Consider the following 13484-nt stretch of genomic DNA (forward strand, 5'->3'; position numbering starts at 1 on the left):
AGCAAGTGAAAATCTAGTGATAAGAACTATAAAATACTTGGCTAAACCGTGGGGTTTTCCACACTCCAAGTCCCCTGGGAAAGGCTTTCTTTGAAATGAGCATTTATTCAGTGCTGTTTATGTAGTGTCTTGGACAAGGCCCTACATGAGCTTTAAAACAGTATACGATCTTGGCACTATGCTTGGGATTTCCAGGTTTGCTGAGGGGTAAGATACATTTGAGAAGTGACCACAGGACAATGCAACCTCCTCCTCCTCTGCTGCATTTCACAGTGACTCGCCCCACCGTCCATCTACCCAGGAAATCTGAAGCTAAAAACTTTAGCCATCCTTAGCTTTGCTCTCTTTCTCACCCCACCTTGCCTCACTTCTCAAGCCTCCTGGATTCTGACTCCAAATGTTTCTAGAATACATCCCCTCCATCCCTCTTTTCAGGATGTGTAATAGTCTGTTAGGGTTGCCATAAGAAAGTATCACAGACTGAGTGACTTAATAGAAATGTATCGTCTCACATTTCTGCAGGCTCAAGTCTGAGATCAAGGTGTCAGCAGTGTTCGTTTCTTGGCTTGGGGATGGCTGTCTTCTCCCTTTGTCTTCACGTGGTTTTTACTCTGTGGGTGTCTGTGTCCCAATCTCCACTGCTTAGAAGGACACCAGTCATATTGGATTAGGGACCACCTGAATGGCCTAATTTTAATTACCTCTTTCAAGACCCTATCTACAAATGCAGCCATCACATTCTGAGGTACTGGGGGGTTAGGACTTCAACAAATAAATTTTGCAGAGACACAGTTCAGCCTGTAACAGTGTATCACATAAAGACTTTCACAAATTGGCCTTGGCCTTACCCCTTCAACTTAGCTTCAGACAATCTCTTCCACACAAGTTCCAGCTACACTCAAAGACTTGGAGCTTTCCAAATATGCCCAGAACCCACACCCCATCATGCCTTTGCTAATGCTGTTCCTTCTGCCTAGAATTCTTGGAAGATGGGAACCTCCCCCTATCTCTACCCACTAATCCAACTTCTTAGCCTGGTGAACTCCTATTAAGCAAGTCACAGGTCAAATGCCATCTCCTCTGCAAATTGTTCCTGAACTACCCGAGCAGAATTAATCCACCTCTGCACTCCCATAGACAGTATGTAATTAGCATAACACTTATGTCATTGTATTGAAATTTTGAATTCCCATTTGCCGGCTTGTTAGAATGTGACATGTCAAGTCATTCACAGTGCTTGACACACAGTAGACACCTAACAAACATTTGTTGAGTGAATGAAATAGGGGAGAGTATAGGCCAGGCTAAATGCAAATTCTGTTAGAATCTAAAAGTTTATTACATACTGGATTGAATGAGTTTAGAAAAAACAAAACAAAGGAAGAAGCTTATTGTGGTTCAGCAATTGTACTTCCCCTCCGCTTCTTGGGCATGCTGTTCCACTACATTTCCCAGGCTCCCCTACTGTTCACTGAGACACACGACTAAGTTTGGCCAATGAAGTCCTGGCCTCCATGACCTTTCAGGAGAGTCTCCATTCTTTCCATATGTCTGTCTGCAGAAGTCCAGTGGATACTGAGGCCCTGGGAAATGGTGGAGCCACTAGGTGGGAAGCAGCTTGAGTCAGTGCATGGAAGAACACCTGTTAACAGCTAAACAGACCATGACATGAGAAAGAAACACTGTGTGAAGTCACCGAGATTGGGAGGATATTTATTATTGCATGAGCTCCCGTGACTACTACACACCTGAAACATAGACTGTGCTACATCCAAATGATTCCACTCTCACGGCGCCAGCATCCATCCTAAGTCACAGGGGGCATGATCAAGATTTTGCCTGATATTTGCGAAAGAGATTCAAATTTGCTGTCTCCAATGTGTCTATACAGATATTTGAAGAAAGGAATGAAGTTATGGCAAAATAGCATAACAGTCACATTCCCCTGGCCCTGAAAAACATGATTGGGTTTATCTTGGATTTAAAATAAAACAGACTAAACCTTGCTATTATGCCACAAGCTACTGCCTTCTTTCTCCTTTCAGAGCCAAACTGTAATACTAGATTCCACTTAGTCTAGAGTTTAAAGAGTCTTTTAGATTCTTTAGTCTTCCTTGCCCCTACTCTACATCCTCAACCACCACTAATAACTGAGGTCACTAATAACCTCTTTTTTTTTTTTTTTTTTTTTTTTTTGAGATGGAGTCTCGCTCTGTTGCCCAGGCTATAGTGCAATGGCATGATCTCAGCTCACTGCAACCTCTGCCTCCTGGGTTCAAGTGATTCTCTTGCCTCAGCTTCCTGAGTAGCTAGGATTACAGGCACGCACCACCATGCCTGGCTAATTTTTGTATTTTTAGTAGAGATGGGGTTTCCACCATGTTGGCCAGGCTGATCTCGAACTCCTGGCCTAAAGTGATTTGCCAATCCCCACCGCGCCTGGCCCTACTAATAACCTCTTAATCACAAACTCTTTTGTCTTTCGTCAGCTATTCTCAACTTCTGCTCAAGCCGCTCCTTAGTTCCTGCCAATTGACTGCTTCCTCTCTGAAATGAATCCTCCCTTGATTCTATGACACTATTATTATTTTTTGAGATGGAGTTTCCCTCTTGTTGCCCAGGATAGAGGGCAATGACACAAACTCGGCTCACCGCAACCTCCACCTCCCGGGTTCAAGCGATTCTCCTGCCTCAGCCTCCCAAGTAGCTGGGATTACAGGCATGTGCCACCACGCCCAGCTCATTTTGAATTTTTAGTAGAGATGGGGTTTCTCCATGTTGGTCAGGTTGGTCTCAAACTCCCAACCTCAGGTGATCTGCCCACCTTGGCCTCCCAAAATGCTAGGATTACAGGAGTTGCAATGCGCCTGGCTGACACTACTGTGTTGTCCTCCTACTCGATCTCCTTTTAGTTACTTCTTCCTTCTCTAGCTCCCTAAATCTATATCCCATAAGCTCTTGCTCCTGCCCTTCTCCTTTCTCTCACTTTTTAGTCTGTTCGTTCGCATTAGTTCTTATCTTTGGTCTCTTTTTAGCATACATCTTTCCATGTGAGGAAGGTGACTCTCCATTTTCATTTATTTTCTACCTCTCCCCTGTGACAATCTTATCCATCTATGTAGATGGTTCCTATCTATGTCCTGGCCTCTTTTCAGTTGCCTTCTAGACTTTCCCACTGGAGAGCCTGCGAGTACCTCAAACTCAGTAGATCCCAGCCACCAAACTCCTCACCTAGTCTCCCCGCACTGTGTTCCTTATTTCTGAGTAGCATCTTCATCCTCTCATTCATTGGGTTCAACATTTCAAAGCCATCTTTGGCTCCTCTTTTACTCCCCGCATCCAATCAGTGATCTGGGCCTGCTGGGTCTCCTCTGTGCCACTGTCGTCATCTTGCTTCAGGCCTTCATTACTTCTTGCCTAGACCATCAATAACAGCTTATTTCTAATATTCTGTATCTGTCAAGTTTCACCAGAAAAACAGAAACCACACTAGTTATTTTAATAAAGAGAATATAGTAGAGTGAATTAGCTAAACAGGTGCTGTTATTTTTGAAAAAGTAAAAAGGGAACACACTGACCTAACACAGAGATAGTAATTGCTAGAGGCAGCTACCACTCCTGGGGCTAGGGAAACGAAGAGAAGAGATGGGTTATCATAATTCAGATGCCCAGAGAAGAAGTCTCCCGGGGCAGAAGTCAGATGTCAAAGAAGAGAGCCCTGCCTGGTTATTGCTAGTGCTTCTAACAGGGCACGATGAAGTAGGTTTTGGGAAGAAGAAGAGTTGGACACTGGTTCCAAATGTCATTGCAGGGCGAAGGGCCACCGCTGGAGCAACACTGAGAGGAATAGCTGGCAAGAATGAAATAAGTCCCTATTCTGCTCCTCCTTGCAGTCTACTGGCAGACTTTAGTGGGAAGTCTTGCAGGGAGACTGTAGCTTGCAGAATTCTAGCCCTAGAACATACAACACAGAGCACGGAAGGGTGGATTCGGTGCATTTCTCTACCTCTAGCTTATCTTTCCTGTAATCAGTTTTCTGTTAGACTTCTAAATTAATAGCCAGCATTTATTGAACATTTACTATATGCCAAGTATAATTCTAAGCACTTTTAAACACTGACACATTTAATTCACATAATGACATTTCAAAGTATTTACTATTATTATCTACATAATCCAAATGAGGAAACTGAAGCTCGAGAGATTTATGTCATTTGCCCAAAGGGATTAAAAGTAACTTATGCAGTAATTAGCAGGTCAAAGATTCAAACCCAGGGTCCCTAGAATCTGGTCTCTTTACCACTACAACTGCATACCGATTAAACAGTGATTCTCAAACTTAAAAAAATAACTTTTCACAATGTAGAGAATGGAGAATGTAAGGTTCCTTAAGTAAATGATTCTCAAACAGTATTGTGCACATGTAAGAATCATTAGGATTCCAGCACTCTCTCCCCAGAGACTGATGTGAAAGGTCTGAGATGGAGAAACTGAATTTTAAACTGTGAGCCCCAGACACTCACCCTGGCCCTGTGACTCTGATCTAAAGTCTCTGGACCATCTGGATCACAATACTAACTTGGTAGGAGCTGGTGAGAGAAGAAGGGAGAAAGAATATACCTTGAAAAAGCTCTTCTGTATCCCAATTGAGCAGCACAGTCTTCAAACACAATTCTGATAGCTTCCTCTCTTGCTTAAAACCCTGAAATTAGTTCAACAAATTCTAATATTTTTTGAACAAATACTATGTGTCACGCAATATTCTAGGTGATTGGGACTGTAGAGTGGCAGCCCCACTTAGTATCTCTGTGACCCTGGAGAAGATAAAAACTTCTTTGGCTTTAGTTTCCTTATCTGCATCTCTTATCTCTGGTAGAAGAAAGAATGGATCTTTGAAATGAAAGGCCAACATGATTAGAGTACAACGTGATCCACTGACAATGCTAAACAAAACAGGATCATATGCTTCAAGGCTTTGTCGGGCACAATGAGAATTTCTGCTTTTACCCCAAGAGCAACAGGAACTCAAGGAAGGTTGTTCAGCAGGAAGGTGGCATGCCCAGGGGTGTATAAATACTATACTAGAGTTACTATACTAGAGTTAAAGTTGAATTAGCATTTCCTGTAGAACAAGGGAAATTAGTAATTATAGTCATACCAGTCTAATATTTTGAGGTTACTAAGTTGTAATTAAAATTTAAGACTTTCTATGTTCTCTTTTCTAAGTAAGATGAAAAATCAAATTAAATCTTGCTTACTGGTATTAATCATAATCTCAACTTATTCCTGGAATTGTGAACTAATTTCTTTGTGTCCTATGTACATCTTAATTTAAGACTCTAGAAGTGTTAAGTGTCAGAAACCAAGTCTCAACTACAAAAAAAAATTTTTTTTTATTAAGTGTGAAAGCAAAACAGGTACATCTATTTAAATATTTTTTACATATTTATAGATACAACAAAGACAAATAACTTAGCAACAATTACAAGTTTAAAGAATAGTACTATTTTGAAACAGCCAATATAGCATCTGAAAATACTCCATTTTATCCATAATCAGTGAGTATTATTTCCAAAAAAAGTAACTTGCGTTTTCTTGTGAAAAATGTTTTTTTTTAGATGTCTGCCAAGATTTATCAGAAAAGTCCATCTTTCTAAATCTAAAAAATTGTAGTGCCTTTATTGAGAACTTTTTTTACCCAATGGCTTTAAAAAACCACCAGTGTTTTCCTTTGGACTTAGGTGAACTCTAAATCTTTACATTACTTTCAAACTATAGGGCATCAACATAAACAAAAACAAATCAGATTGAGAGTTTTGGGTTGCTTTTCTTCATACTGAGCGAAGAACCTTCTCCCTGGCTGGGTGAAAGACCATGGTGTACTGCGACGTCCAATCTACCACACAGGGCTTCACCAAGCCAAAGCAGCCACACTGAAAGAAATCTGCCAGGTTCTGCATGAATCCAAGGCTGCCAAGAAAAAAAAAAAAGAGAATATGTCTTACTATATTTCCTGTGTAGCTTGACAAACATTCATGGAGAATCTATAAGGTACAATGTCCTTTGAACATCTTGCAGAAATCCAGGGGTAAATCAGATAGTTCCTGGGCTTCTGGGACCTTAAAACTGAAACCTATTTCTGGACCTGAATCTGTATTTTGAGATTTCTGGCTTCTGCTCAGTAACTTAATTGGGCTTTTCGTCATCACTTCATTTTGGATTCCTCACTTAATGGACTGGCCACTGACATCAATAAGTTTCTTTCTTTCTATTCCTACTTCCCTAATTCAGACCTGATTACCTCAAAGGCCACATAGGCCAGAACAACTTAATCAACAAGATGGGATTTTCCCTAAACCTTGTAAGTAACTCTCTAAATGAATTATCTGTCTCAATTCCTTTTAATTCATCTTGCATATTGCAGACTGTTGTCCTCCAAAAACCCTGATATAGTCATAGCGCCTCACTTCCCAATCAAAACCCTTTAAAGACACTCCTCTGCCTAGAGGCTGAAAAAACATTCCTCCTCTTTGTATTCAAGGCTCTATACAGTGTATCCCTCAAGTTCTAGCTCCCTGTGCACTCTGGTTCTGTTTTTCCCACGATCATAGCTGTGTGGGCCTGGAACAAACACTGCTCTACACTTAGCTCAGGAACCCCCTTATCCTTTCAAGTCCTACCAGTTCTCAAGGCCCAGGCCAACGTCCACATTTCCACTGGAGCTTTCCTGACTACACTGTCTTAGGCATCATTTTTTCTCCTTTAAATTTCAGAAGTACTACTATCTATTCCAGTTATGAGAAATGCTCATTTTTATGCATATGTTCTATCTTTTAAGTGCCCAACCCAATCCCTTACACACATCAAAACACACCTGTCCATGGGGATGACTGCGTTTAGAAGATTGTGTTCTGCATGGGGATGATGGTATTGCTGCCATTAAAGGACCAACACTACTCAGAGGGCAACTTCCTGGGAAGAGGGCTATGTGGAGTTGATGGGGTGGCAGTGGGGACACATGCTAGAAATTTATAGGGCCTGCCTCAAAAGCTAGTTAGTGTCCCCTTCCCCTTGGTTTCAGTTTCAGTTACCTGTGGTCAACAGCAGCCCAAAAATATTAAAATGAAAAATTCCAGAAATAAACAATTAATAAGCTTTAAATTGCCTCCCGTTCTGAGGAGCATGATGAAATCTCACGCCATCCAGCTCTGTCCGCCTGGAACATAAATCATCCCTTTGTCTGGTGTTTCCACTCTGTCTACACTACCTGCCTGTTGGGTTATCAGACTTAAATAACATGGTATATACAGAGTTCAGTACTATCTGCAGTTTCAGGCATCCATTGGGGTTCTTGGAACATATCCCTCGTGGAGAAAGGGTGACTACCGTATGGAGTAAAAGTAACTTAGGGGAGGAAAACAAGTAAAATCTTTGGTTTGGGCGGGACTCAGTTTTCCGTTGAGTTCCTCTAGTTGATGCTGCCATCACTCAGCAAACGTGCTCTAGAGCTCTCATGTGTCCCTCTATTCAGACTCTTCTCTAGGGCTTGGAATGCCCTTCCTGCCTCCCAACTCCATTGTGCCCTGCCCCACATCTCTCAAGGCTCAGCTTCAAATTCCAACTCTACCACAGGCTTCCATAGTTTAGTGGAGTAAATATTTATTCCTCTGGTTAAGCTACAAAGAAAGGGACTTTATTATCACTGTCAATGTGAAACTATCATCACAAGTTTACACTCCTCTCCACTCCCCACTGCTTGAGCCATCTCTTCCCAATTAAGTCAATTTCTCTCATCTCCTAAATACACATTGTAGTCATATTCCAGTCTCTGATCCCCTTGTCTAACAGCCTAACAGTTTCATCTTGTACCAAGAGCATGCTTTAAAATAGACTGCTCATGAGATATGCAGTGAACGTTCAAATCCCCAGAGGGCTCTGGGTCACCTCTGCAGCACTCCCAGTTTCCAAGACCCTGCCATAAGTGGCAGGGAGATAAGCTTCAAAGTCCGATCTTTCATATCATAAGACGAAGGTCTTTCTACACATACTCTCATTTTCAACTGAAAACGTGTTTCATACAACCAAATGCTCCAGGGGGAACAAATCCAAACCTGAAAAATTGGCTTCTCCCTGGTACAAGTCGGCACATTCAACATAGGGCTAGAAGAATTACTGGTGATAGAAAGCCAGGCTGAAAATCCTGGCAAACACACAAGCAAACACTTTCTACAGAGCACCTTGTGGCTGGCTCCCTCAGCCATACACTTAATTATCTCACATCGACTCCACGCCAGCAACAGACAACCTCGTGACTATGTGGCTTGACTGGAGAGATTCCCCACTTTGGCAAAACTTCAAAGTCACTTACTATTTGTGCTGTGTCCAGTAAACTAACTCTCAAATTCTTACCACCTTGGGGCTCACGACTTTACCACTCACCCCATCACTAAATCTTCTCTAAGAAAAGGGGGATCAACTGTACTAGAAGGCAAGTTAGAGAACAGCAACAAGGCCATGGGCAGTGGCACCAGCTTAGGAAACCAGTGACTAGGGATCTTCCACAGGACTCAGTGTCCAAAACAGGTCTCATTTACTTGTATGGTGTCTTCCTGAGGGACAATGTCTGTTTCATATGCTTGCTCTGCTTCAGCAGGCTGATTCTCTCATGGGAGGTCAGGCCCAGAAAGGCAATCTGAAAAAGAAGGGTGGAAGGTACATGAAAAATCCCACATCGTAGCTCCATCACTCTTAGCAGTACATCACAGGACACTGGCAAACATTCAGTAGTCCCCTAAAGACAATATCCCCCAGCTTTCTAATCAACGATCATGGTGATGCAGAGATGCAGCAGCCTTAAACTATACTCTCCCACATAAATCTAGTAGCTGGGCATTTTGTAATTGTTTAATTGTCTAATTTTTATTAACCTTCAAGAAAGAACTATACATTGACTTAGAGTTGTGAAATAATTGCTATATTAATTCAAGCTATGGCATATGGTAATGTTTAATTTTCAGCACATTCAGTGTGCAACTTTTAGATAAAACAATATAAGATCGGTATTAGTGCAATTATCTCAACTTGTGTGTTCTCTTTAGTATCTCCTTGAAAAGGGTCAAAGAAAAAGTTAATCAGAAGTAAAGAACATTTAATTCCAAAAACGTGGGGAAGACTGAGAATTAAGGAAACTTAAAAATTCTTAAATCATGAAAAACCATAACTATTCAGAGTCATCTCATTTAAACCTCAAGTTCCTTATCTGTAAAACAGCTCACCATACCACCCTCATCATATTTTTTAAGGATTTGAGATAATCTATTTAAAATACCTAACGCGGCAGGGTGTGGTGGCTCATGCCTGTAATCCCAGTGCTTTGGGAGGCCGAGGCGGGTGGATCATGAGGTCAGGAGTTCGAGAGCAGCCTGGCCAATGTGGTGAAACCCCATCTCTACTAAAAACACAAAAATTAGCCGGGCGTAGTGGCGGGCACCTGTAATCCCAGCAACTTGGGAGGCTGAGGCAGGAGAATCACTTGAAATGGTAAGGCGGAGGTTGCAGTGAGCGGAGATCCTGCCACTGCACTCCAGCATGGGCAAAAGAGTAAAACTCTGTCTCAATAAATAAATAAATAAATAAATAAATAAATAAAATCAAATACCTAATGCAGAGGATTAGAGAGATGAAGTAACTGATTCAAGGCCACACAGCTTAGAGTGGGAGAGCTGGTACTGACTCCTTGGTCAGTGTGAGAATAAAGCCCATGCTCCTAACCAACACCTAAACACTTAGCTTGACTTGCTACAGTCAAAGCCGCGACTACCCGGAGCACTCAGGAAACAAACGTTTTCAAAGAACTGGATTGTTTTGTTCATTAAGAAAACAGCTTTGTTCTGAATTCTTCCTTTTGAAATTATCTGAAACTTTGAATCCATTTTTTGCCTTATTGACCTTTTTCTAAAAAATTAAGGATATTATCACCTCATATACTTGTACTTATTCTAAGATTCCAGAAAAAAAGAAAGATAATTAGAAATGATGTCTCAAAGCATTATAAATACTAGGTATTACAAATGATAATATTATCACAGATGCTAGTATCTATTCTTGCTGCCGGAGTCTATTGATGTCAGAGTGATAGGAGATTGAGAGGAATGTTCAGAAACCTCAGTTTAGTCAATATTATTAATTCAATTTCATCCCTAAACATTTTTTTCTTTTTCTTTTTTCTCTTTTCTTTCTTCTCTTTTATTTCTTTCTTTTTCCCTCCCTCCCTTCCTTCTCTTCTTGTTATTATTATCATCATTATTATTTTGAGATTGATTACTTTCCCATAAAAGTGGAATACACTTTGCTTTGGTTGAGTAATGCTCTAATTTTTTGAGGTCTTACAGTAATTGACTCAGACTGATGACCACCTGCTTCCCATTCCACGTGGGCAGGACACAGCAATCATGAGAATTAGGTTAGGCTCATAGGGGTTGGAAGGCAGCAGGGAAGGGACTAAAGCTTTGGAGAAAGCTGAAGGTGACTACTGCCCTGGAGCTTGAACTTTCTAATGGCCATGGCCTTCTCTGAAAATGTAATTACTATGACCATCGGTTAGTGATGTATTTTTCATTTCTTTCCACTCTCATCCATTTAAACACTGCATAGTAATAAAGGTAACAAACAGGGTTGGAAAAACTGAGGGAAAACAATCTTCTCACGTTTGCATGATGGTTTACAGCTTATACTATGCTTACACACAACATATAATTTAACTGTACAATGGAAAAAGCCCTCGAATGGGACTGTCAGAAGACCCAAGTTTCCAGTTCTGATTTTGCCACACACTGGGTGACCTTGAGCAATTCAATTTACCTTTCTATACTTCTATCTATAAAATAAAGAGGTCAGATTAGGTAACTCCTAGGTTAAACTCCAATAATTTATTATGCTAACCTTTAAACCATTTTGTGGTTTAATGTAGTAGATAGGCATTATTGTCCTCATTTTACAGACAAAATACCTGAAATTCAAGTGTGGTTAAATGACATGGCTAGACCCACAGAGTCAGTGACAGAGGTAAAAACAGAATGTACATCTTCTGATTTTAAATTCAAGTCTATCTCACTACAAGTTTTGGAAATTTTACTCAAAGCCATTATAAGAAGAGAAATAAATACCTGAAAGAGTTGATTTAATAATAAAAATGTTGACCATGAGAAATGGAAAGTTGCTAGCATCAAGATATATAAAACCCAAGGGGAACAGGCCACAATCTGATTGAGGTAAGTCCATAATCCATCTTCTTTGAATGTTGTGGCACAATGATTGGACCAATCTGTGAATTCACCAAAAAAAAAAAAAAAAAAAAAAAAAAAAAAACAGGCAATAAACTAGTTATCAGTCTCCAAGAAGATAAAATCACTGCAGTTCTGTGTAGGGAGAAGAGAAAGTATGGCACAGATCATGATTCAATTTTAAGGTTTCATTTTCCACATGACAGCTCAAAAACTAAAGATGACAAAATGGTGGCTTAATGTTAATTGAGGCTATGATAACACTGTATAAGTAGTTGACAGTGAAGGAATAACAAAAAGAGTCCATAAAATCTTTACTAAAATCTGCATTCAGCATAAGATACACTATCTTGAAGTTAACAATTTGTTCAGAACATTCCCTACCATATTCATGTTTATAGCAACTATGGGTCTATTACAGGACTGAATATAAACTCTTATTAAGGGTTCAGATGAACTGGCCATTGCTGCGGGCACAAGATATCCCGTAAGCACCTAGATGTCATCAGAATACAATCTAATAGCATGCAGGGAGCTAGGCATGGGTATACTTCTGCACTGACACCATAACTAAATCTGCAGAGGAAGAAAGGCCAGATGAAGAGACTCACAAGACAGACACTCCTGGGAAAAGAATATAGAGCAAAACTCAGATTGTCACAGCTCAGTTTCTCCCCAGGTGTGCCAATTAAAGAACTTTACTATGACCTTTCATATTAACCTCCTAACCCATGTAGCTAGGAGCAGCAGTAAGGAGAAATACACACAGGAAGCAGCAGAAACAAGGGAACAGATCTTCAAGGTTATGTAAATTCAATGACTTTTACAGGCACCCTGGCCATGCATAAAGGGTGAATTATTTTTAAAAGAGAATTCTGTCGATTTGCACCTCGAGGTTTCATAAATGCCTCTGACAATTTGATAAATAGTTTTGGACATTTTTCCAATGATGCTCTGAAGACCTCCAGGGACAGGAAGAAAATGAGTCCATGACTTTCCTGTCAACTGTACATTTAAATCCTAAAAATCTACTTTTTTTTTGGTCTACTTTTTTTTTTCTCTTTAAGTCTCTGATTCCCAACCATCTTTCATGAATATATGCCAGAAGCATTCTAAGACCAATCATCACAGAGTAGCAATCAAGGTACAAGTTAAGGCAAATTACACTCTCTCTAGAGCGTCTCATTAGGACAGCAAAGAAAGATGCATCTCATGCACCTGATATCACAAAAAAGAATATAATTTCCAACAGTAGGTGGAGAAAACAGCTGTTGAGTGGGAAAGAATGTCTATTTTCTTTCAGTTTATGGGTTTCTACTGCTCCCTTCTGGGAGTTCTTTTGATAACACAGCATGATCTCACACTGAAGTTTTCAGAATACTGGTTTTCAGATTTAACATCAAAGATATGACAGCAAGTTGTCATATACATTATCTTATGCAATGTAACACTTCAATTTGTGCTAATACATTCTTATCAGCTGGCCAATGGCTAATGGTAAGGAACTCATATCATTCCAAGTCAATCATTTTCATCTTTAGATGGCTCTGATAGTTACAGAGTTCTTCCTGATGGTAATCTACAATATTTCTTTCTGTAACTTGTAGAAGAGGACACTTTTGGAGTCACTTACTGTCCACCTTGTAAACAGACCTTACAAAAGATGAAATGGATGGAGGCTGTACAGAAGTAGCAGCTATTGGATCACATGAGAAGGAGAGTATAGAGCAGGGCTCTAGCAATACAGCATTAATGATAAACAAGGGAGGTGGGATAACAGTGAGGCCTCATTAGAGAAATGGAGCACAAGTTCATGTTTTGTCTGTGAAATAATAATAAATGACACAATACCCTCATTCAGTGTAAAGAAATATTGCTGGAATATAAATGGAATAAAGGTAACAAAATACACTCAGTTAGTTTATACAGTTGTAAGTGAATATAAGGTGGGACTGTTCTTATGAAACAAAATGTAATATGAAAATTGGTTCACAGCCAGAGAAAAAAGACAAAGAGGAGGGAAGAATCAACATGTGTAATAAAAAACTAACTTGGAAAGATTGAATGTGATGAAAAATCGCTTCTGTCCTTATCAATACAGTCTTATGCTGGTCATAGATGCAAACAAAGGTGACTATTTTTAGTGAAGAGAGAGAAGAGAGGAGAGGCAGGAGAGGTGTAAACTCTGGCTCCTCTCCCATA

General features: G+C 40.2%; 1 protein-coding gene across 3 annotated transcripts in view; it reads right to left on the bottom strand.

The window, feature by feature from the left end:
• Window positions 1–5374: 5374 nt before the first annotated feature.
• The window catches only part of ZDHHC13 (zinc finger DHHC-type palmitoyltransferase 13), a 53214-nt gene continuing 45104 nt past the window's right edge, over window positions 5375–13484 (bottom strand). For all 3 annotated transcript variants that reach the window (XM_050755392.1, XM_050755394.1, XM_050755393.1), the window contains exons 15-17: window positions 11166–11323; window positions 8595–8692; window positions 5375–5970 (exon numbers count right to left, since the gene is read on the bottom strand). In XM_050755392.1, the coding sequence (XP_050611349.1) occupies window positions 5832–5970; window positions 8595–8692; window positions 11166–11323 (395 nt within the window). In that variant the 3' untranslated portion in view covers window positions 5375–5831. The remainder of the gene's footprint in view (window positions 5971–8594; window positions 8693–11165; window positions 11324–13484) is intronic.

This window comes from Macaca thibetana, chromosome 14 (genome assembly GCF_024542745.1).
Source record: "Macaca thibetana thibetana isolate TM-01 chromosome 14, ASM2454274v1, whole genome shotgun sequence".
NCBI classification, from domain to species: Eukaryota; Metazoa; Chordata; class Mammalia; order Primates; family Cercopithecidae; genus Macaca; species Macaca thibetana.